The 26576-nt window shown below is 34.5% G+C and overlaps 1 protein-coding gene across 3 annotated transcripts; it reads right to left on the bottom strand.

The window, feature by feature from the left end:
• Window positions 1-2321: 2321 nt before the first annotated feature.
• scml2 (Scm polycomb group protein like 2) lies at window positions 2322-26315 on the bottom strand. Of its 3 annotated transcripts, none has more exons than XM_042733995.1 (15): window positions 26178-26315; window positions 22720-22807; window positions 22534-22605; window positions 22379-22449; window positions 20756-20990; window positions 20353-20441; window positions 19322-19565; window positions 10502-10800; window positions 9890-10001; window positions 9567-9770; window positions 7846-8022; window positions 6566-6691; window positions 5303-5545; window positions 3914-4077; window positions 2322-3816 (listed from the first exon to the last, which is right to left on the bottom strand). In XM_042733995.1, the coding sequence occupies exons 2-15, from the start codon at window positions 22739-22741 to the stop codon at window positions 3694-3696; spliced, it is 2181 nt and encodes a 726-aa protein (XP_042589929.1). In that variant the 5' UTR covers window positions 22742-22807; window positions 26178-26315; the 3' UTR covers window positions 2322-3693. The 3 variants fall into 3 exon arrangements, with proteins under 3 accessions (XP_042589929.1, XP_042589931.1, XP_042589930.1); XM_042733997.1 differs by having other exon boundaries at window positions 5312-5545; XM_042733996.1 differs by lacking the exon at window positions 26178-26315 and adding an exon at window positions 24703-24850.
• Between the last annotated feature and the right edge of the window lie 261 nt (window positions 26316-26576).

Genomic DNA, 26576 nt, shown 5'->3' with positions numbered 1-26576 from the left:
AGTACAGCTGACTCAGCAGCTCACTGGAGGTGAAGATTATCTGTAAATAACCATTTAATCTGAATAAGTGACTAAATCAAACTATCCCAAAATCCTCTGGAAGCATATCAACAATCGATTGCTTCTTTTTCCGATAAATTTTTCCCTGATTCTCAAACTCAAGTTTATAATATTTTTGTCTGTAGGTATAATGACCACCTGTTGTTTCTCAGTAAGATGGCTGTATGAAATGTTTATGCTTTTTTGTGTGTCCTAAAGGGATTTGCTATTTATTATGAATTAACCTTGCTAGACCTCAGGGTGACTTGACATTTTTCACTCAACAAAGTAAATTACTTAGATTCCTTGTAAATCAAAAGCAGAATCTATAAATTATTTTGCTGTTTATATAGGACATATCACATTTGCAAAAACTTGTTAAAGTCATTCAAGGAACACAAACATTATTTTGATGTCAAATACCTCTTTTTTCAAACCAGGAACACATAGAGCCCCACCATAAGGACTGGTCTGAAGTTTGGCATCTTTTTGAGTGGAACCTTCAGGTCTTAAGGGTCTACCTTGGCGGACCAAACAAAAGAGGTAATAAAACATCAGACCAACACAGAAATGCCAGATGGCAATGGATCGGGCTGTTCTAATCTCAATTCCAAAGAACAAACAAGAAAAACTTCACCTGAATGTAATCCTTCTAATGAACACTCAGTGAATCTTGCTCTCAAAGTGGCCACATCTTTGCTGCAGTCAGTCATTCTTGAAAATAGGCCCGTTGTACTTCCTGTTAATCTTCAGTTAGCTGGGGGTTTGCCACCTCAACTTGATGAGACAGGGCTGTCTCCCTTGATCTTGCCTGCTTCAAGCACAGTCTCCATGCCACTGGTACTGGATGAGCCTTTAAACTCCCAACTTCCACCTTCTTTACGCTCTTGTCCATTTGCCAATATTCAGATAAGCACTTTACTTGAAAACCTGCTTTCGAGTCAACCAGAAGCTTTGGTTTACCACACAGATGCACCAGTGTTTCAAAGCCGTGAAACTGCCACGTGTTTGCAAGATCTAAGACCATCTCTGAGCAATTGTGCTTCAGCAGAGTATCAGATGACTGGTCCAGACCAACCAAGCTCTTTACCTTCAAACTTCTGGCCACGTGAAATTGTTCAGCCCACTAGCACACCAATGACCTCACTGACCCCACCAGCAACCTTGTTGGTCCCTTATCCATTTGTGGTCCCGTTACCAGTGCCGTTACCCATACCAATCCCTATCCCTATTCAAATTCCTCAGAGTTTAGACTCAAAAACTTTTATTAAAACGTCTGAAAGTGGTTCTATGACTGACAAAAGCACCAGAAGCATGGCCTGCCCTGAATTTCCACATACACCATCAGTCTCTCAAGACGAGGTGCTTGACCTCTCACTTAAGGCAACCCAAACTAAGCGGGAATATGATTTATCTGCTTCACCAAACTCAGCACTGGATCTGTCTGTGGTATGCTCCAATTGTAGACTTCAGAATGGACGAAACACATGGACAACACATGAAGGCAATAGAAACAACATCACACATTCAAAGTATGAGGACTACAATGTTTTTCCCCCTTTATGTGACAAACGAAGAGGTTTCTCAAGGGACTACATGATAAATTCACCCATGAAACCAGACAGGATCCATGAAACTGTGCCACAGGACAGCTCTAGCAGACTGTCAACAGCTCACCCTCCTTCTAGTGAACAACAGAGACAGATCTTAAATAACAAAAAAGTATATTTCAAAAGGGACAGGTCACAAAACATGCATGGAGACTCTCCTCCATGTAAAAAACAGCATCTGGCTTATTTTCTGCCCTGAAAATAGTCAAAATTTAGCACATGCTAAATCACATTATAGTTTTTGTGATTGCAGATAATAATAAATAGTCTTTAAATAATCTTTAGTCATAATATTGATTATCCTAAATTAATATACATAATGTTAGAATATACAAAAGTTAAATTAAGTTAAAGTTAAATTATAGCTACCAAAACAAGGTACTAAAATGCAATAATTATATCTTTCAATAACAGAAATATAAATGACATTGGTAAATTAATTAATTTTTTATAATTAATTAATTATATACATACATACACACACACGTCAACATTTGAAGTGGATCAAAACCGAAGTTGTCATAAAACCAAAAAGTGTTCTTGTCTTAGGACAGCTTTGATGAACTTTTTTTAACCACTTCAACTGTTATAATATATATATATATTTTACCAAGCATATTTCATGAGGTACTGCACCTTTCCACTCAAAATACAGTGAAAATGACAACGTTATAAATGCAATCATTTATTCAAATGGTAGAAAAGTGTTCAAATAAGTAAATACAAAATATTCCAACCTGAGTATAAGAGCAAAGTAAATACAGTTTATCTAAAAGGAGCTAAAAATGTATGTATATAAATGTGTATAACAAAAAGCTCCATCCCCCAAGTCACAAAATCCATTATCAATGATATAAACAGACAATGCGCTCAAAAAAGGCAACACTTTCTAACTATTAAATAAAAAAAGGACAGAATACTGAACTAAATACAAATTTGTATGATACACACATAAAAAGAACCACATACATATCTGGGATTGGTGCATGTTCTGTACATTATTCAGCATGCAGATAAACCTCTGAATTTCAGGACCATGTGACATTACGTCCACTTCATGGATCACCTGAAGTGCTGGTGTGGACATTAATATAATCAGTTTTTAGAGGGAAAAGACATTATGACTGTTTTAACAAAATATGAATAAATGAAAACGTATTGTACAAGTGTCCTGAGTAATGATCTAGAGTTAAACAGCAATAGTAATGACGTTTTCACTAACAGTCAGAAGTAAAATTTTGTGCTTTTAAAATTGATGCCTTTTATAGACCACAACAAAGCCATTTTTGGTTTATATCACTTAAATTAAATATTACATTTTTATTATTTTTTTCTCTGTTACTTTATGAAACAGCAGAACATTTTGAAATATGATTGTGTATTTCCATTTATGTCACAGGAAAAACAAACAAAAAACAACTCAATATAACTCCAATTAAATAAACACTATGCCAAATGGTGAAATTTGATTAATTGGCAGCAAAAACCTTCATAGTCAGTCAACGTCCATAATGTGTTTCAAATACATCTTCATCAGATGTAAATGAAGTGTGAAATACAGTGGAAAGTGAACATTTGACAAGCTGTCTGTGCGTGTAGACAGTACCAGAAACAATACATAACACAGTGAAATCCTTTGGAGTTCAGCTTTCTCTTCCATTGTCTGAAAACGCAGAGCATCGTATCGCTGAGGTACTGAGGTCTGTAGCTGCAGTTTTACACTGATTTTTTTTCCTAGATGAGAGCCAGTGAACATTTCTTGTATACAATGTTCATGCAAAGTTAGGTAGTTTTGAAAAGTCAATCTGGTGATGTTAATTCTTGCATTTGCCACAAAAATGACAATATTTTGCTGGTCAGTTTTTTTCCCCCACCGTTTGAACCAGCAGGAATGAGTACAGCTGAAATGGGTCAATATGTTGGACCTCTGACCATCAATGTCACAGGTAATAAATATCCATGTATCTTGAATGAAGTCTGTGGTTCGACTCTGAAATGTAGAGAACCTGCGTTTTCCTCCGTTGCCCTCTAGTGGATCCAGCTACTATTTTGCCTGTTTGAGTCTCTCAATGTGATGGCAAAGTTTAAGAGCAGGACCCAGTTTCAGCCCCATGTACTTCATGATCATGTCACTCCTTAAAAGCATCAAGGCCTTGCCATCAATCTCCTGTGGAAAAGCAAAACAATCAATCAATCTATTATAAAATCTACTCGGAAATCTTGTTCTGAAAATGCAAAAAAACATGAGAAATCCAGAAACTCACGTGTTTCCTGAAGAGCTCTGCATGTGGGCCCAGTGCTTGTGGATCAGCATCACGCACAAATTGCATCACTTCCTCTATACTCCAGGATGATGGACTTTTACTAGACGTTTTGGTCAGATCCTTCTCTGCTGCTCGATGATCAGGCCCAGTGGTTGAGCTAGCAGCTAGAAAACGACCCAAAAATTAAATGTAGTTATGGCTAATAAATTAGTTTTTTTTTTTACACATTCAGATTAATTTTCATTTATAATTTGTAAAATATATGCATCTTTTTCAGACAAAATTAAAATTGCAAAAGTTAAGATGATGCCTACAGTTTCACTCACTAAAATTCTTGTAAAATATTATATATGATAATAGTGTGCTATATTAAATTAAATTATTTGTATTATATATTTTTTAATATTTAAATGTGCTTTTCTATTTGTGTGAGGCAGTATTCATTCAACACATTATTCAGAACATTTTCATTTTGTGCACAATACATGTACCACATATTGCAGAAACAATAAGAGTAGTATGATAGCATCAAATACAGCAAACAACTGAAAGTAGTAGATGCTAGAGGTCAAAACCCCACAAAATGTTGTGAATTATATAGATGTCATCACACAGTAATGAAGCATTACATGCTTTATAATCACAAAGTAATTAAATCCATGTTCATCCTTTTTTCTGCCCGCCTCAACCGACGCATGTATTTTTTGTGAAGCTGAACATGAGCTTTCCAGAATGGGAGTGTTAGTCTAGGATCAGTCCCTCCTTGACAGTTCTGGACTCGGTCTCTCTAAAATGAACCCCAAACATCACTCCCACTCTGAGATGCTATTTAAAGAAATATGGCCCCCTGAGCCGCTAACAGGCTTTAATCCATATCAAAGCCTATTGTGTCACTTGACATTTGATTAGAGAAAATACATCTGGTCCTCATACAAGCACTCTGTGCGGAACTGATATGGGTGTTTATCCCACGATAGAAATAGATCTCAGTCTCTGAAGAGCAGCACTGATCGTGTAAGCCAAGCTGCTAGACCCAAAGCATTCTGAAGAAGGTGAACAATAAAACTGCTCTGCTTTCAGGGCTCAAACACAAACGTAATGTCTACAAGCACAGACACTAAAAGCTCACTGACTTTCAATACGATTCCATTAATGAGTAACTTTTTAAATACTAAATCCTTAAAAACACACTATCCTTCAGCTTATAGAATGACCGCTTATTCAAAGTTTAATGACATTTCTAATGGCACATGAAATAACGTTATAAGGTTTAACATAGAGCTGTAAAAATCAATTAATTGGTTCCAAAATAAAATAAAGTGGTTATCTACAAAAGGGACTTGTAATCTTGCATGTGTGTGTGAAGGTGTCTAAACAAAGCGTTCTTACATAGCCTACCTTCCACTCGTCTGTGTGTGCGTGCAGGTCCCAGCTCAGAGGGGTTGGAGGTGAGTCTGCGGAGGGGTGGGGGGTGAGAGGGGTAGTGCGGGCTGCTTCCGGCCGGGGTGTGATACTCAGACGTGCTTCTTAGTGCGGGGGGTCGCGGGGCAACGGAATTGGAGGCCGAGTCTATTGACTCTTCGGAGAACTGCTGGTCCGTGGTGGCACCATTTTCAGCATGGGCGATGGTTTCTGTTACAAAGAAGCACGAAGTGAAATGTTTTAGTTCATACTTAAGGTATATACACATTAGAGATGTGCATCTCTGTAACAGAGGCCGATGCAATACGCATCTCGATGCACAGTCAACGATACGATACATTAAAGATACATATGAAGCGGCTACCAATGCGATACGATTCACCCCTATTATGATGCAGTGCTACCTGATTTCTATTCGATTCAACACAATACAATCCAATGGAAACAAATACAATGAATAGAAAGATCAAAAGAACAGCTTTTATTTGAAAAAAATAAATATTTTTCAACCAGGTAAAAATCTTGTCACTGTCACTTTTGATCAATTTAATATTGTGTAAAATAGTAATAATAAAGAAAGACTAGTTGTGTGTATAAACAAATACAGGTTTATAGAAGGTTTTATTTATTTGCTACAGGCTAAAAGTTTACACACCTACAGTATTTTACACAAACCCCCATTAAAATAAATGCAGGAGAGTATTCTTGTGTTCTGAATGATTATAAATCTGATGCATCAATTCGTAACATGTCTCAGTTTATAATTGGCTTCCAATACACATGTGCAAACACTAGTAGTACAAATCATTTTGTAATGCTTTTAACACAATTTATGGTTTCTTCAGTTTGTGGCAATGAGCTTGATCTCTGAAACATTTAATGAGAGCTAAAAACACAACACCTATGTCTGGCAAAATATAACAGCAGTAGAAAAATAACCCAAATTGGCAGGTCATTCACAACTTCATAAAAATCAGACACTTAATTAGTTACAATGTAGACAATTTAATTAGGGGTCTGTCTGCAGTAAGAGTTTTATTATGTGCAGTTAATGAACAGAGGCGTCTAACTCCACCTAAAGAAACCCCCGTCCTCCTTTCACCTTCAGTGCGACCAATCAGAACTGGCTTGGTTCTGCTGCAGTTATTGTGGCATAAAACACTCGATCGCTATCATTCACTCTCAGACACTAACAAGCGAAAACAGTCAGAGCAGCTGAACGAACCGTACCGTCTGAGGGCAGAGCTTCTGTTCTCTGTAGTTTTGGTGACAGGGCAGCAGTGTAGGCTGCTGAATCTCTGTTGAAACGTCTCGTACCTCGTGCTACAGACAAAGCTTCTGATGTCTCCTCTTTCACTGCAACAGAAGAAAAGAGAAGATATAGATCACTTCTGGAAGACCATAGGATTTACTTCTGAAATAAATTATTTTGACAAAGTTTCAATTCAAACTAAAATGTAAACATATTCATCTTAAACTGCTGGTCATACATCAAGACCTACAGAATGCAGTTGAATTCCCATAGCATCTGAACTTTAAAGGGGACTTGGATCTCTTTTTGGTCCACTTTTTATTCATACTACTATTTTTAATGAATGAAAGAATTTAAAGGGATACTCCACGCCAAAATGAAAATTTTGTCATTAATCACTTACCCCCATGTCGTTCCAAACCCGTAAAAGCTTTGTTCATCTTCGTAACACAATTTAAGATTTTTTGGATGAAAACAAGAAGGCCTGTGACTGTCCCATAGACTGCCAAGTAAATAACAGTGTCAAAGTCCATAAAAGGTATGAAAGTCGCGGATGATACAGAAGACCATACACAGCATACGGTGATGATGAGAGACACAGAGGAGACTGTTGGAAAAGGAATTGTTGAATAAAGCCGTTATTTTTGTTTTCTTCACTTACAAAAGGTGTTCCCGTCGCTTCATATAACCCAGATTGCACATCTGATGGCAGATGGAGTATTCTGATGACGACTTTCATACCTTTTATGGACCTTGACACTGCTATTTACTTGGCAGTCTATGGGACAGTCACAAGCCTCCCGGTTTTCATCCAAAATATCTTAAATTGTGTTCCGAAGACGAATGAAGCTTTTACAGGTTTGGAACGACATGGGAGTAAGTGATTAATGACAACATTTTCATTTTGGGGTGGAGTGTCCCTTTAATGTATTATTGAATATTGGTATTTTAAGAAAAATAACATTTGAATTATTACACAATAGTAAAACTTTTTGCCACATTATGATTTTAAGTATGCAGCTCTAACAAAGCATATATAACTTATATACTATTGTAGTATTTATTTATATAAAAAAATATATATTTCAGTAATTTTATGACTTCAGCAGATTCAAAATTTCATTTAGATGCATTTCTAATTTATTTTAACTTTTCTATTAAATTCAATTTTATTTTAGATTTGTTTTAATTACTGCAAATGTCTAATACTTCATTTCCTGTTAACAATAAAAACATAGACACAAACATGCACATATACCTGATTTACTCCTTTCATATGGCTTGTGAGTGTTAGTAGTTAGTGGACTGAACGGCTGGCTGCTGAACAGGTTCTCACAATGCAGGTGGTGACAAAGAGTTTCTAGAAAGCGCAGAACGAACGATGCACTGGAGGCAGTGGGGAGCTTGACATAGTGGATTCCTCCTTCTGAGCGAACTGCATGAAAGTAGAATTTGTGCAAAATTAAACATACATAATTGCATTACTCCTAAACATCACATGGAATGCATAGCATACAACTGGTAATGCATGTATAATCTAGGATGCTTTTCATATGCATTTAAAAAACAGTCCCAACCGTCAAAATACTTATATTTTTTGGGGGGGGCACTAAATGGGTGCCGATTAAGGGGCCATGGAGTCGCAGCAGATGGCCCAACAGTCCTAGCGTGGGGCCCACCCCCTGCGCACACACAAATATAGACACACATATGCATGCTTCCCTGGGGACACCCCAATCAAATGCTCCAAACCAGGTTACACACAGATGTCATCCCTTATTACTCGCAGTCTGATGACATCAGTTGCGCACACACACACGCTTCTCTTTAAACATACACACACCCTTCTCTTTTCAGGGCAACCACACACCCATGCTCTTCTCTTTTCCCTTTATTGTAAAGCACACACATGCTGACAACCTTAAAATAACACATTCAAATGGAGCCCCAGTCTTACAGCAATATGCCATTCAGCTCTCAAAACACTTCAGATTATGGATCATTCTTCCTTTAGGAGCACTTCTGACTCCCTGACGTTTTGAAAAATTAACTTCTTCAAACAATGCTTCATATTTGTTAAAACATGCACCCCATGCCATGGCCTTGATCAACCTTAAAGTAGATTAATGTGTGATGAGGATTTTTTATTTATTTACTGTGTGTGCTAGCCATTGCAGTTTTCAGAAAACCCAAAAGTAAACTACGAAAAAATTAACTAACTTAAAAATCATATTTTGACTTCATTTCTTCTTTTATCTTAACTATATATACACAGTCAAACCAAAATGTATTCAGACATCTTCAACATTTTTCACATTATCACAGTTTTTTTGCTATAGTTTAAAAAATTGTTCAGTCTGTGGTGCAAAAAGTTTGCATTAGCAATTAAAGAAAAACACTTCAAAGTGTTTATTCATTTTACTGGTAGGCCACTGTATGAAGAATTTTTGGGTATAATATGTGACAGTTTACTTTATTTTGCTATTCTCACTAACATAAATGTACTATAGTGTCACGCACCCACTAGTAATAAAATATAAGAAATTTTATCTGTGTATATGTCTGAATAATTTTTGGTTTGACATTTTTTGGTTTGGTGTGTGTGTGTGTGTGTGTGTGTGTGTATGTATAAATGTGTACAAATATACAAATTATAATACAATAATAAATATTTTTTAAATGATTTATTTTTTATGATATACATTTTTTACTTTTACTATTACTGAATTTAAATATATGTACACAAACACAAACATGTATGACAACTCAAAAATAGTAAAATTAAAAAAAGCATACATTTTAGTATAATATAATATGATATGATATGATATAATATAATATAATATAATATATTTTTTTTTATTTTAAAGCATTCTCCATTCCTGGCAGAAATGTTCTCCTAATCAAAGAATCACTCTTAAAATCAAACCCAGATCACAATCTAAAGTAGATCAAACTCTGAAGCTGGTCCAAACTAACCTCTGATGATTTCCCCTCCGTCAGACTGAGACTGCAGGAAGCTGAACAGAGCTTTGGGCTGAAACGCACAGTCCACGCAGGCTTGGACTGCATGCTGGAGGACCGTGTTCACGGGACCCGGCCCGAAATGATCAGGCAGCTGCAATAACAGTTTACGGTCCAGGTGTGGCCCTGGGTCTCCATGTTTATTCACATACACACAAACTACAAGAGGAGGGAGTGGATAGTCAGGTGAAGCATACAACACTACAAAGCCATCAGAATATTGAGGAGTACATGGCCCATGTATGGTAGAAAATAAAGGCAGGAAGATAAAAGCCTACCTGTGGACACAACTCCTGATTCTCTTGTTGTCTGCAGACTAGACAGTCTCCCATCTGACACTGAGGACAACAACGTGGGGCTTGAAAGTGAATGAGGAACCTTTTGTTTCCTCTGTAATGGTGGAAGACAGAGACGGAGAGATAAAACACCAATACACACTCTCACAAAACAACCCCAGTATTGTATGCCCACCTTCTCAAAACTATGGTAGAAGACTACAAATGCCTTATCTTGATTGCGACAGACAAATGAGGTGAATACAGCATGTTTAATGTACCAGAATAAAAGTGTTAATGTTTAATATGAATAATTGCTCATGACATACGACAATTAAAATCAAAACAAAAGCTGCATAATGATCAGTTCCAGAGGCAACCCCCCCCCCCCTTTATTTCTTTATACCATAAGGAGAATCCCATTGTGTTGGCTACCGATGACATCAAATTCAATCAAAAAAAAAAAAAAAAAAAAAAGTAAAAAAAACAACACTTGTCAATGACAACATTTTTGGGTGAACTGTCCTTTGAAGACTGTAACTGTAAGTATCACAATAAATAGGCTAAATTAAAACATTTTAACCAATCTGTGCAACCACAAAAATGCAGTTGTACCTTGCTGCCAGGTTTGGGTCCCCTCTTTTTATATGGTTTGGGTGTGAGCGGTGAACTCATGGGACTCTTGGCTGCATTGGACTGCGCTTGGCCATTCGGTGACGTGCCGGCTGCAGCTGCTGCTGCCTCGGCTGCTGCTTTTAGCATGGCGATGGTCTGGCTCTTGGGTCTCCTCCCTCGTACCCCCTTGCGCACTGGCAGAGGGGGCAGGGGGTGCGGCAGGCGGTACGGGGACTGCATGGAGCGCCAAGACTGACTGGACTGTCCCAGTGCCGGAGTAAAAGTCTTTGAAAACGTGACTGAAGGTGGGGAAGAAAAAAACAAAAAGATTATTTAAAGTATTATAATATTATATGATAATAACAAAAATGTTAAGCTAATTTAACTGTAAAAATTATTATACAAATCACTTGACAAACAAATGTTCTATAGTATTACTGCATGTATTATGGTAGTTCCATTGAAATGCTTATAATAAAAAATGTAAATATCAAAGTATTTGGATATGCTATACTGTACTATGGTATATACAGCGGTGGTCAAAATTATTAATTTTAATAATCCAGTGAGGTTTTTTTGCCTGCCAACAGCCAGTGCTGCACACAGAGATCTCAACTCATCATCATCCAGTCTGTCTGGAATGACATGAAGAAACAGAACAAACTGAGACCGATTAAATCAAGAAGAACTGTGGCAACATCTCCAAGATGCTTCAAGAAATGCTGTTGTCAGACTCCTTGTGCAAACAGAAATCTCACTGGATTATTACAATTACTGGCAAAGTGAATGTTTGGAAGTGTACACTGATATTTCCTACTGACACGCTACAGCAAAAAACAGAAATAACTGACTTAAAACCATTTTTAGCGGGTGAAAATACTAGTGTTCTAATCATTTCGGCCACCACTGTATTAAAGAACCAAGATTCCATTTCTGCACCATAGACCCACCATTTCATTTTCTTTTTTTTTTTTTTTAGAGGAGAATGCATTCTGAACATGGGTCTGGTATGATATTATTAAATATTCATCACTAGTCATTACTACTACAATGTATTAGGACCTACAAGATGATTTTATTTAACCATTATTGAGCATTATTGGTTATATATTGGTTCTTACGCTGAGTGAATTGAGTGAATTAAACAGAGTCGAGCCTCAAACTTTGATATTTTACCCTTTGAATTATTTGACCACTCAAAGACTCTTCATACTGCTGAATTCTCTTCCTCAGAGGCCATTTTAGATTTTGCATATTAGAAGCATCACATTACAGCCCTGAAAGCAGCTGTTTAAAAACAGGCAGCACAAAAATTGAGTTATCTAAGGATCCTCTTCAAGACAGTTTGAGGCGAGACTGTTTCAGCTGGCCATTGTGCCCCACAGAAGGCATGTGCTTTTCAGCACCCTATTGTTTTGCAGGCCTCCCCCCAATGGCTCTCTGATCAAAGGCTTCTTTTCAGGGGCCAACAGGTAATCCTCATTAGAAAGAAAGACTAACGCTGTTCCCCACCCAGATGAGTGCGTTATGAGTGTGTGATTGGTATATAAGAGCTATGAAAACAGTTTGCAGCTAGCAGTGCATCTCCGCAGTTTATTTCAAAATCATTTTATCATGCACAGAACGACAAACATTTTTCTATGAATATTACTGAGCTGGCAAGTTAATGTATTATTCATTTAGTTGCTGGTTCAAAATGCAGTGCCTGCTTTATAGTCTCATTTAAAAGAGCACCTTATGGTTTTCATTTGAAGCGCCTCACATCATTAAAGCACTTTATATTTTCTTTAAAAGTATTTTCAGGTAATGTATGAGTGTTAAAAAAACACAAGTGTCATATATTGAATAAAAATGTTCTGGTAAAAAAAAAAATGTGAAAGCAGATGTACAAGGAACAGCTCTGCTAAAATAAATAAAATAAAGGGAAAAAAAGACAATAGACAGTGCTTTGCATTATAAGTTCATTGTAAATTCATCACATGCATCCAGGTGAGTTTGCTAATAAAAAATGTATCTCCAATGCGCACACCCTGCCTTGCAAACCAAATATTTTTAATATTCACAAATCCATTTCCCATTCCTCTCCTTGAAAACCCACAATATCAAATATCTGCAGCTCAGCATCAAAAAATCCATCAGTGAAGGTGTAAAAAATAAGTCGATGCTTTCTGAGTATCAAACAACAATGATGTGAAATCTCCAATGCATACACATCCTTCAGACCAATGGCACCAAATTCTCCTATTATTTCCTCTGTATAGGCCATCTCTAAGATCAGATAAACTTCTCATATTACGGTGCGGCTGACGGGCGGTCAGCAGAAGTCGGCTTTGCTAAGTACATCTGGGAGCTTTCACAGAGTCCTACGTGCAGCTGCTCTCCTGGGCCGCGAGAGGGGAACGGCAAGAGAAATGAAGCTCGAGACGCATACGTTTAATTAGGAGAGGAGAAAGAGCGCACAAGGAATGGACAAGTGTTTTCTTTCATTTAAGAGTGGCTGATTCTCATTCAAATATCTAATAATGAATATAAGCAGGCACACTGGGAATCAAGCACACATATGCATAATGGGCATGCAACAGAAGCAAAGATTTTCAAAAGCTCTGTCACTGGCAATGTACAAGCAAACTTTATCCAGCCTAATCGATCTGTGTGTAAGGTGAAGCGTATTTCTAAGCAGTTTCTCATTGGCTCAATCCAGTGACCCGGTGACCCCTAGATTGACTCCCAGTGCACAGACACACACCCTTCAGCTCAGTGCAGGACCTGAGGGGCGTCTGGTTATGGGAGAGGTTGCAACCGATGTGCAACGAAGGTGTCTGGGCAAAACCAGTCTAATTACTTCATCTCTTTCACAATATTTACATTTCGCCCCACACCAGACCCGAACGCCAGGGCAATCTGTCTACGACTGACTGCAGCTTCAACTCAGCAGGAACTAAAACCACATGTTGTGGGGGAGTAACGTTGAAAAAGAGTGTGTGTGTGTCTGTGTCCATGCATATGCATGTGTGTGGTAAAAGGGGATATAGGGTTCTCTGAGCCCCAGGCAATTTAATGAAACAATGCAATCTGTTTAAGAGCTGAAGTCAAAACAGCTACAGCAGTTCAACAAAAGCTTTAATATTTTTGTGGCTTCTGTACAAAAAGATTAATCTGAGATTTTACTTTTACTGGTCAACGGGATTTTTCCATTCAGATGGAAATTAGTTAAAGCTTAAAATCACTAACTGAATTACTCTACCTGATGCATATTTATTTTCTTGCTAAAACAAATTTCCGAAGTGAATTCAGCAATGCACTTTTTTTTTTTTTGTAAAATTTACAATACATAACTTTATGACTGACCACACCACACATAAAAATCTCTAATTTTGTGGCAAGCTATGTTAACAATTAATACTATATATTTTTATGTTACTAATATTATATTTTTGATTATTAGCAAGAGTGATTAGCATCGTAATATGCAGTGAATAAGTATAAGTAACCAGTTGAATACATGCTTAGTACTAACATGTTATTCCCTTGCTGGTATAGTGAAAATAACTATTCCTTCATTACTATGAAATATTTCATTTTTTTCCTGTTGAATTCAGTGGTGATCTGTGGTTCAGATATGAACTGCATAGTGTGTATTCCAATTGTTGCTGGTAGCAATTTAATAATATTTAACTGAACTGTGCATTAGCCATTCTGATTCACTGCATACTAAAAAGTAGTGCAAGTAGTGCATTCTAGCATGCAAAGAATAAATATTAATTTATGACTAATAAATAAATACTAATTGCTTTTGGAATAAGTGCTAGTATCTAATGAACAATTACTAGTTAAATTGAAAAAGACACTAGTCACTACTGCATAACTTGTTAAAAAAATTGAATTAAAAGAATAAATATTAAAACGGCTTGCCACAGTCTTTAAGCTCAATGAATGGTTTTCACAAATAGAGAAATAAAAGTGGAGTGTTAGTGCACTACCACACGAAGCAAATAAAAGCAACAGGAATGAAACCTTTGCAAAAAATACACTCAGACTCAGGTCAACACACTCATGTGACCTCAATGCACAAGCCACTAAAACAAAGCAACAGACTGCAGAGACAAAAGCCTCGGAAATACACCAGAAGAACTCACCAAAACGCCAACTTTCAACTATATCCGCGTTGTGCACAAACGAATCCGGTATAAATCTATCTCTCAGTGGAGGATGACAGTTTTCACAGCAACAGAACAAACGGAGCTCGCTCTCACTTTCGCGCCCGGTTTGAACAGCAGCGGTAGCGGCAGAAGCGCATGACAAAGCCGTGCCGGTGGAGCCCTGATCGGGAAATATCTGATTAATATGGAGGCGGGGACGAGCAGAGGAGGAGGCGGGGGCGGAGGAGGAGCAGGAGGAGGGAGGTTGGGGGTCGTATTCATGCTATCAGCCAGACTGACAGTCCTTAACTATAAGGCGTCAACTTGTGATGCAACATTCACAAATAATAATTATATGTGACGATGGACCACAAAACCAGTCATAAGGGTCAATTTTTTTTTAAAAGATGAATAAAAAGCTTTCCATTGATTAATGGTTGTTATGATAGGACAATATTTGGCTGAGATAAAACTATTTGAAAATCTGAGGGTTCAAAAAATATCTAAATATTGAGAAAAGTGCCTTTAAAGTTGTCCAAAGTTCTTAGCAATGCACATTACTAATCAGAAATTATGTTTTTATATATTTACGGTAGGAAATTTAGAAAAACATCTTAATGGAACATGATCTTTACATGGTCTTATCCTAATGATTTTTGCCATAAAAGAAAAATCTATACTTTTGACCCTTACAATGTATTATTGGCTATTGCTACAATATAGCTAACTAATAAATTAATAAATAAATTATTAGTATTATTTAGATTTGGTCTACATTTAATACATCATACATAAATAATAATACCAATAAAGTAATTATTATTTATGAATAATAATAACATCATTCATTAATAATAATAATAATATTTATGAATGTTACATTAAAATGTAGACTTTACCTTGAAAATCTACATATAAAAAATAATTATTATTATTATGCATAATAATAAATAATTCATTAAAAATAAAAAAATGTAACCATGTATGCATTCATGAAAAAACAAGACATTTGAAAACTTTGAACAACACCGCACAATTAAAAAAAAAAAATATATAATATATATATATATATATATATAGTGTCTCTATAGTGTCTCATATATATATATATATATATAAATATATATACTATATATATATATATTATATATATATATATATATATATATAATATATAAATATATATATATATATAATATATATATATATATATATATATATATACATATATATATATATATATATATTTGCAAAATGGGGTAGTTTTATTAGTAACTGACAAACTTCCACATTTTAGAAAATCCAAACCCCTATAATTATCAGTCTCCTGCCATTTCAAAGCTTGTCTCAGGCTTTTAGGGCTGAAGGTGGTAAAAGGTTAATGGAGATCAGATTCAGAGCGCCCTGTTTAAAGCAAACAAGTACAGAGAGGCATGAATAATGCTCCCACTGAAGGTATTTATGTGCTTTCTTACACACCCGGCGGGTATATTCTCGTACCCACACCTCAGTCTGGTACCAGTTGTAATCCCAAACCCCATTCAGAATTCCAAACAAACCCTACTCAAGTCACTGATATTTGCCATGAAATTATCCAAATGTATGCAAAGGTTATTACAAATACACAAACAGGCTACAGCCAAATTGGTTTTGTCTGCTTTGTCTCACACATTTACTCTAAATGCATTAGGCCACCTTAGTGTAGGAGATGTGTGAAAGCACCAACACTGTTGTTCTCACTTTAGGTTTGAGAACAGGAGCAGAGATGAACGCATAACTAATAAGTGTCTTCACTACCTAGTGCTAATAAACAGCTCTAAAAATAACAAAATGAGGCATGAAGAAGATCATTTAGGCAAAGCATACCACATTATGGATTACTGTTTTAGACTAAATGAAGGCGTTTTATTATTATCACTAAGAAACAATATAATTAAAGTCATAGAAATATATTAAGGCATGCTGGAAATGTAAAAATACTTATTATTGGCACATTAGTAGGCGAATTGTTGCTTTTTTAAATTAATTATTAAATCCAGAAAAAATCATAAAATACCTATAAAAAAAAAAATCTATGGGAGATGGGAAGGCAAAAAAAGATTTGTGATAGACAATTTTGCTTTAATTCTCTCTGAAATGCTGTTACAACTGTGCAAAAGAACTGGGCTGGATCTTAAAGCTCTTTCTTAATAGTACATGAGAAAGATAAATTGAATGATTTATCGATGATCTGAATAAAAACAAACTCTCAGAAGAAATATATTCTAACACAAACCAGCACAACTCCAGATTACAGGAAATCTAAACACTTTTCTTTCTCTCTCTCTTTTTTTAGGAGAATTTAAGTTGAAACCTTATTTTAATTAAAATGAAAAAAAAATTTAACTAACTGAAGATCTGAACCACATGTTCATCCTTTGTCTTGTGTCCACAGCTTGCTTTCCATTGTCCTGTGCACTCATTACTGTTGTTCTTTGCTACATTATTAATAAATGCACACATGTGCACAACGTGCTCTGTGCCAGCTAGAAAAACTTAAAACATTAAGACATCCTTTAAACACCCACAGGAAAAAATGTTCATCACTCATTAGAAAGGTGGTACTTTCATAATGATCAGTTAAAACTACTATGCAAGGCAAATGAAGAAATGAAGAAAGGACAAATGCACAGCTCCTGCTCTCATGCCTTCATTCAAAGCTCACTAAAATACCATCAGAATTCATCTGAACCATTTGCTTTTTCATGTTTATAAATAAAATGTGCCTATGACCTTTCTAAACATAGTACTTAAATAAGTGTTGGAAAAAACATATATGACTGTTCTATTTATTCAAAGGAATAATGTCTACAATTTTTGGTGTAAAAATCAATTCAGAATATTTGGTGCAGTCAAAGATTTAAAAGCCCAGTAGTAGTCTTTTGCTGAATAAAGCTCTTCTAAACTTCAGCCTATAAACTAGTGCTGAGTCATGGATTGATCCAAGTGTTTTCACTAAAACTAGGGCAGTGAATTGTGATCAGTCTGTAAATAATTTATAATGATTGGTCAGGAGAAAATTTAATCCTTTTTGTGTCTGAAATTCTAAACATCAAAGACATAATTATTTCATTTTTCATAGAGAAATATTCCAAAATACCTTTCCAACAAACAAGCAAACAGTAGAATGCCATGACTGAGCAATTAATTGCTAATATGTACTCATTAACACTTCATACTTGAATGCCCTGGTGTCTGAATGGTAAACATCTCCCAACAATATTCTTTCTGTCTGGTCGTGTCCGCTTTGGTAAAAGCAGGAAGAGAGCAGTTAACATGCCTTGAAAGTATTCAGAAGAGGAAGAACTGATAGGATACACATAACTACCTTCATCCATCAAGAACTCAGTTTCCATTTACTTCACATTAATTATTCTGCCAGAGCCACACAAACTGCTTAAGCACGGGTTAAACATTTGAACAGCACCAACAGACAGCGATAAACCATCACATCCTATAGATTTACAGCACATCAGGAAATGATAAAAAAGTAAACGTTGCTGCCAAGTAGAAATTAGGTGTCTGCAGTGTGTCTGTTTGTTGCTCACATTTAGAAAAAAGGAGAGAGATGTCAGATTTAGAAATGAACTATACATGCATTCTCTATTAATTAGGTCAGAATAAAATAAAACACCCGTTAAATTTGACTTAAATTAAAATAATAAACTGAAAAAAAAAGATCTACCCTAAGTCTGGTTAATTAAAATCTATTTGTAAAGCAATGTAATAAAATGTAACAAAAATTGGGAAAAAAATTGCATGCACAATAAGGAAATTTTACAATGAGATTTTGAAATGAAAAAAGAAACAATAAAAATGCAAAAGAGAGTGTCAATCACAGCCACATTTCATAATATGAACAGCAATAAGCTTCTTTCAGTAGAATATATATATATAGACAGCAGCAATGTCAGTATTTATGAACGGAAACGTTATGACAGATGATTATATGTGTTAAATGATAAATTTTAAATTCTTAATATATTCTAGAACTTTAAAATTCAGTAAAAATATATATTGCATATCTTACAAATTTTCTAATATAATTGACATCAATGGTCTTATATTACAATAATTCTAAGTAACACTACTTAACAGTCTTTTTAAGAAAAGATAATTTACAATAAATTAAATCATGAAATTCAATGATTTTACCTTGGAAAACGTGTTCTCAGATTTTAAAATCATGGATATTATAAATATCAGACCTGATTTCATTTACATTATTAATTTAGCAGAAACTTTTAAAAAACAGAGAACATATTAATGTAGAGAACGTGAAGTTTAGAGAGTCAACCCTCACTGGAAAAAAAAAAAAAAAAAAAAAAATAGAAAGCATCACAGAAATGTAATGGTTTCCACTACAAATCCAATTACAAACCATCAACTTTTAACCATTAAAACCATTAAAAAAATGGTTTTCTGTAGTGTGTTTTGGGACATATTCTATTAGGATTTAGTGGTTTTAACAAGCCACCAATAGAAGGCGACCAATTACCATTAGAGATCCCCAGTGTCCATTACAGTTTCCATTAAAACCAATACAAATCCCATTATAACCAGTAAAACCAAGGTTTTCGCTATACTCACTGAGGAAAAAGCTCAACTGTAGTGACCTCTAGTGGTCAGAGACTGTACTCACAGCTGTTGCCGGGAGGTTGCAGACTGTGGTTGGTCAGTTGACACCAGCCCACGGGGAAGATGTCCCTGGAGTCATACTGACACCAGTAATCGAACGCTCCTCTCCAGCCATCAAACATGATGAATATCTTGTCCCCTCTCACCTCTCTGACGGTAGCGGGACAAATGAGGTAGGGATTCTTTCGGTCCACCGCTTCCAGTTTCAAACCAGGTTTAAAGAAGTTCTGAGTAGGTTTGGGTGGCTCCTGAGGCATTCACAGGGAACAAACCATCCATATACAAATTTAATTTTTTAAATATTGTATATAACAAATTAATTTTGACTCCTCAAAACATCAGAAATATATATTTTCTTTTTTAATATACTGTGTACACTACTGGTCAAAAGTTTGGAATATTTTAAATGTTTTTGAAAGCATTAAATTGATCAAAAGTGACAGTAAAGACATTTATAATGTTTAAAAGATTTATGTTTCAAATAAATGCTGTTCATTGAATGTTCCATTAAATAAAAAAAAAAGTAATAAAAACCATTATAAAGAATTGAATAATAACTGATAACAATTGAGCACAAAATTAGCACAAAATTAGCATATTACAACTATCATATAACTCATAAGACTGGAGTAATGACTGCTGAAAAATCAGCTGTGCCATCACAGGAATAAATTACTTTTCATTTAAAATATATTATAATAGAAAACAGTTATAACAGTAATTATAGATTGTAATAATATTTCACAATATTACTGTTTCACTGTGTTTTTGATTAAATAAATGCAGTTTTGGTAAGCATAAGAAACTTATCTTAAAAACATTAAAAATATATATTAATTTAATTATTCCAAACTTTTGATTGGTAATGTATGCTAAAATGTAAACATTTAAGGGGAAAAAAACAGTTTGTTGCAATATTTATTACTGTCTGAATTTATGTTGTACAACAAACCAACCACTTTCCATTTATTTCAAAGCTTTATTCATGGATCTATGAAAAACCTGTTAACAAGGTTTGCAAATTGAAGCAATTACCTTTTTAAAGGCTGAAGCTGGAGCCATCTCTGCGCCACTTAATGTTTTTAATAAGAACATGGGCCATGAAGAGGCATTCATTCTGAACCCTAATAATGAGAAATAAATATTCAACCGGAAATGTTTAATGAACAAAAAAAAAAAAGAAAAGAAAAATTACATTGCTATAAATACAGCCAAGGGAAAAAAATCACTTTAAAATCCTGATTATGCTGCATTTAGGGAAAACAAATGCTAGATACTATTCTAACAATGATACAACTATCCACACGCACATTATGTGTGATCTTTGGAAATCACTTTAACATGACAAAAGAAATTGATCTCAAAACCAACTTATTTAGACCAAAACTGGATTTAGTTTGAACCCTTCTTGAAGTTTATTTTATTTAAACTGCTTTACCCAGTGGTGGCTGTAACATATCTCCACTCTTCTCACACGTGCCGATCGGCTGAATGTCAGAGGAGTCAACCAGTCGCCAGAAATCATTGGTGCTGTCACTGCCATCCAGTCTGAGCCGCAGACGCACGCCCATTAATCCCATCACTGTGGCGATACACATTGAGGTGGAATTTCTCGGGTCACAAGCCTCCACTTTCATCCCCACTTTAAAATCATTACTGGGAGGGACTCTTGACTGGAGAGAGGAAGAAAAAAACATAGAGGGGATACATAAAGACATGAAATGTTCATGAAATAGTGTGAAGATTATAGCAATAATGGCACAGGTTGGAAAACTTAAGTCTACTGTAATTTAAATGAGGAAAGCCAAAAAACAACTACATGTACACACATTATTTTGGGGTCTGTGGAGTCAGTCAGGGTCACATGATCATTTCAATATGATGATTTTTGCTCAAAAAAATTGGTTACTATCATCGTTGGTAACAAGTTGTTACTGTTACTTCTGATTGTTACTGTTAATCTTCAGACTTTTTAGTCTCATAAAGAATAACAAATATATTGGTTAAAACTACACTGTAAAAAATGTGGAGTAGGATTTACTTGAAAAAACTTTGCAAATTTTCTTTCACTCAGAAAAGGCTAGTAAATTTACAAACATTTGCCAAGTAAAAGCCTAAACATAATTATTAGTAGGTTTAATTAGACATATTTAAGTTAAATTTACTTGGAAATTCCCAGTTAATTTTGTTGACTCTTTGTTTGTAAATTTTACATTATGTAATGCTTATCACTATAAAAAAGTATACAAATTTTTCCTTCTTTTGCACTCATATATTTTAAGTAAAACTCAAACATTGAATTAAATAAAATCTGCAAGTTTATACAATTTACTTTAACAAGGCAACACTTGAAAACCACCATTCTACTACAGCATGTGATTCACTTGCAAACATGCAAGTAAGCATGTAGACAGGCTGTTGTCCTTTTAAGATAATATGCCTATTCAATAAAATGAATAGTCAAATGAACACAGAGACCTCAAAACTTGGTACAACACACACAATGACGGTAACAATCAGTGAATAGTGTTTGAGTATAAATGGGTCATTTTGAGTAGAAAATGAACTCCAGGTGTCACAAAACAGTATGTTACTAAAACAAACAACAACTAACAACTAAACTAAACAACTAACAACAAAAGCAACCATAAAACAGTGTACATTTTTAATTATTTATGCCCCACTGCATGATGGGAAATATGGGATCATAACTTTGATATTTACTTAAAGAATCCTTGTAAACATAACAAACGGTTCTAAGTAAAATATACTTATGAGTTTTTTAACTTTAATTTCTACTTAGGCAGTTCCATTTGAATTTACTTACGTATTTAAGTAAAATAAATAAAAACGAAACCTCAAGTAGCTTATTGAATTAAACGTTATATTTGGAAGTAAAAAGACAAAATAGTATTTGTTTGTAAAATTTACTTAACTGATGCTATCTTTATTTACAAGTTCAAAAAATCACTTTTTACAGTGTAATTAAGCCACAGCCAACCATAGATGACCCTTTATTTGGGCAGAAAGGCAGCATTGTGAATAGACTGAAGAGCTCTACCTGTCTGAAACAGCTGGGGGAAGCAGGACATGATGAAGTCTCTCTCAAGTACATTTCCCAGCTGAACGGCTCTGAGGAATGTTCATCAGGAAGAATGAGATAAAGTACACAGTATTTGTTTCTTTACAGGTTAATAAAGAAAGAGAAGGCGGTACCGCTGAGCTTTTGTGAAGGACGTGAATCCTCATTATTCCTCCCTGATTTCTCCTTATTACTGTGTTTTTTGTCTGCAATAAAAAAATGTCAAAACATTTCTGAGAATAATAACAAGCAAGTTACGTAATTATGAAAAAGGATTAACAAAAAAGATGAAAATTTGAATGGCAAAGTAGCACTTTGACCTTTCTGGTGGGTTTTGCCCATGGTGACCTGGAGCTCCACATGAAGTGGACAGAAACTGGACAGCCAGCACAGCTCTGAAACAGCCAACTGAAAGAGAGAAAGAAAGAGAAAAAGAAAGATTTAGTAATACTGTATCAATACAAATAACATTCTATTTTATTTTTCCTTAATTCTTTTTAATTTATTTTTCATTACACTACCATCCATACTGTAAGTTTGAGGTTAGTAAAATTGTATTTATTTATTATTATTTATTTTTTTGGAAATAAATGAATACTTTATTTAGCAAGGAATCATTATATATATATATATATATATATATATAATATATATATATATATATATATATATATATATATATATATATATATATATATATATATATATATAGCAGTAAGACATTTATAATGTTACAAACAAAAGTATCAGTTTTCAACATTAATATAATAATAAATGTTTCTTCAGCACCAAATCAGCATATTAGAATGATTTCTGAGAGAGACACAGAAGACTGGAGAAAATTCATCTTTACCGTTACAGGAATAAATTACATTTTGAAATCTACTCAAATTTAAAACTATTATTTTAAATTTAATAATATTTAAAAAAAAAAAATACTGTTTTTACTGTATTTTTAATCAAACAAATGCATCCTTGGTGAACATAGGATACCTCTTTCAAAAGCATTAAAAAAACACCACATTTATAACCCTAAACAGTAGTATACTGTAAATATAAATACAAAATATTCATACACATACAAAAACACCAAACTATTCATAGAGTCCAAACATTTCAGGATTCTTTTAAAAACATAATAAAATCTATATAAACTTATATTCAAACCGGTTTTAGTAAGATCCTGTTATTCATAAATAACAGTCTCTTTGTCTCTTTTATCACGAGAGATCAGCTTTGGCCCATGAGTTCATGAACCCACCACGGAACCCATATTACAGCATTACGGAAGACAGGGATTATACTTTATACTCCCTACTGGCATCTGAGTGCAATTTATTCCACCAACATTGCACTTCCCAAAAAAAAAAGATTATCACTAAATCACAAATAGCTTTAGAGAATCAAAGAAAAGCTAAGAAAAGCTTTTCTTCTATTTGACATCATAATAAGTTACTGCAGCTTCTGAGGGACCCTGTGCTCACTGATCAAAGCCCCGGCTCGCTCAGCAAGTCATAAGTCACATCTCAGTTTGGAGAAAATTGGCTGCAGCTGACGTCCAGTGTGAGCTGACAGGAGGATGAGGAACTTCCCTTTTATTCCTCTGTTAGTCCACTTAATGCCTCTCAATGGGATATTCAACAAAGCTAAATTAAAAACAAATACAGACTGAAAAACAGGGTCTTGGCTACCATTTTAGCCCCATCAACAAGTAAATGAATCTTTTGAAAATACTATTTTTTTGTAGTTTGCAAAAGTGAAATTAACAAATATAATAGAGTCTTCAGGATTTCATTTTTGTAAACTGATAAGATGTATATCTAATCAGCTCTAATTTGTAGTTAAGTGTTTTTAAGTTTTGTTTTATAAGCCTTGTTATAACATCTTTCATACACAAATGTTAATTTAAGACGATGTAAATATCAGGTGGTTATTAAGGTCCAACTACACACTAAAAAAATGGTGACTGAAAAAAAAATTGCTAGTAAATTTCACTAATAATTACAAAGAATTACATTTTAAATTCTAAAAAAGAAAGCCAGACAGCATGTTCTTGTAAAATATACTCTAATAATATTTATAACTTCATACATTTTTTTCTTTTTTTTTTTGCTCAAATATATTATTTAAAAATATATTGCCATAAAACTAAAATAAAAATCACTGGAAATATAAAGGCAATTATAGGCATATCGGAAACTACAAGGTTAATTTTAAAACGTTTTTTTTTTTTTATAGATTAAATTAAAAAAAAAAAAAAAAAATCAATAAAAAAACCCCATGTATTTCTAGTTTTTTCTTACTTGTCTATCCAGCCAAAGGATTCAGGGAAAACTCCAGATGATGCTAAAACCAAAAATTCCCAAAAAACAAGTCCTTTTTGCAAGGAAAAAGAGATACAGTCCTTTCAATGTCACACCAGTGTTTCTGCTCTGAAACTACTAGCCACTTGTGTCTAGATAGCAGACAACCTCTCTCTCTCCTCCCCCCTTCCCCTCCTCATTCTTCTGTCTTAAGCTGTGAATCCCATTCAGAGAGTCGTCATAAAGATTCCAAACCGCCATAAAAAGGTCATTAGCCAGTGTGCATTTGTGGGAGTCTGCAGCAGTACATGAAAAGGATTCCACCACTTCCCATTAACAGATGATGTCTACATTTTGTGCTCTCTCTCTGTCCGTCTGTCTTTTCAAGGCCCTTGCACCACACCCCCCAGACAGGAAGCTTCCTCTTTAGACGGCTGCTTTAAAGCAGGGAGGGGGTGAAAATGGCTCTTATGAATTCACAGATGAAAAGAATGTCAGAGATGCCTAGATCTAATTAATCTCATGCATTAATGTGATGGGCTCTTTTAATTCTTCAAAAAAAAAGTTCTGGTTTCATCGGATAGTGCTGGTTAAAAAAATAAGCAAACAAACAAAATCATTAAAATTATAAATGCAAAACCCTCAGATTATCAGTTCTATGTTGCTACAGGATGTATAAAAAATATTTATCTGCATTAAAATAATTATAGTTAACTATAACTACAACTAAAACCATTAAAAAAAGTTTATTACTTGAAATAAAAACTGAAATAAAATACAATCTAAAAAACAGCTGCCAAGGCAACATTTCTCATTTTAATTATAAATGATGTATATATATATATATATATATATATATTAAAATGGAAAATACTAATTAAAACTAAAATAATATCTCAATGATAGCGTACTAAAACAACACATATGAATGATGCATTGAAAATATTCAACTGAATGAAAAATGCAATTATATTAAGCATGTTAAAATGTAAAAATAAAAAATGTATGAGTAAATTTATAACTTTTTCTGAGACAAAATAATTGAAACAATAAGTGTCACAGCTAAACAGTGAACTGTCCTTCCATCATCATTAATGTGACAGATGCTTCTATCTGAAACGGCAGTGTTAACAACAATAATAATTATTTTCATTGTTTTACTAAGCAAATATATGCATGTAACACATAAAACATATATCAGACATAGGCTACTTTCCGATGCACTGAAAATAGTTTTTCGCATGCACTCAGCAGCACTGTACCAATTAGAGAGAAGCACGGAGCTTTTTTCGTTCAGGGAAGAATACACAGGACGCGCATACACAACATCATCATCTTACATGTAAACGCGCATTCAGCTTCCGCATCAGTGTAATCACTGTGAAATTTAGCAAACGCATTAGATACACAATACACTGCAGCACAATTGATTCACTATAACAAATATGAAAAACGTGCCACTAATGTTTGCTCACCGTGTAAGGTCGGATAGCTGCTGTACTGCTTTACTTTCCATTGGATCTATAGGCCGCCATGTTTCGCACATCCGCGCATGTCCAGCAGCATCTGCGCCTTCAAATTGATATCAGTGGAACATTGAAGAACTACAGATCATTTAAGATTGGTGAAAGTGATTTTCAAACGTCCAATATTCATTTACAAATGCATGTTTACAAGCGGAAACGTTCTAAACGGAATTGAATCTAAAAAGTATTAGTAGAATTAAATAAAGTGGATGTGTGCTGTATTGCTTACAGATTGAGTTAGAAATTTTTTTAAAAAAATTAAAAAATATTTGAGAAATGTGAAGTTGTTTAATGTGCAATGCTGTTGCAATTAAATATAAAAATGCAATTTATGAAGCATTCATAATA

The sequence above is a fragment of the Cyprinus carpio genome, chromosome B11 (genome assembly GCF_018340385.1).
Source record: "Cyprinus carpio isolate SPL01 chromosome B11, ASM1834038v1, whole genome shotgun sequence".
NCBI lineage: Eukaryota > Metazoa > Chordata > Actinopteri > Cypriniformes > Cyprinidae > Cyprinus > Cyprinus carpio.
Note: the sequence above shows the minus strand (reverse complement) of the source record. Positions and strands in the feature narration are given on the sequence as shown.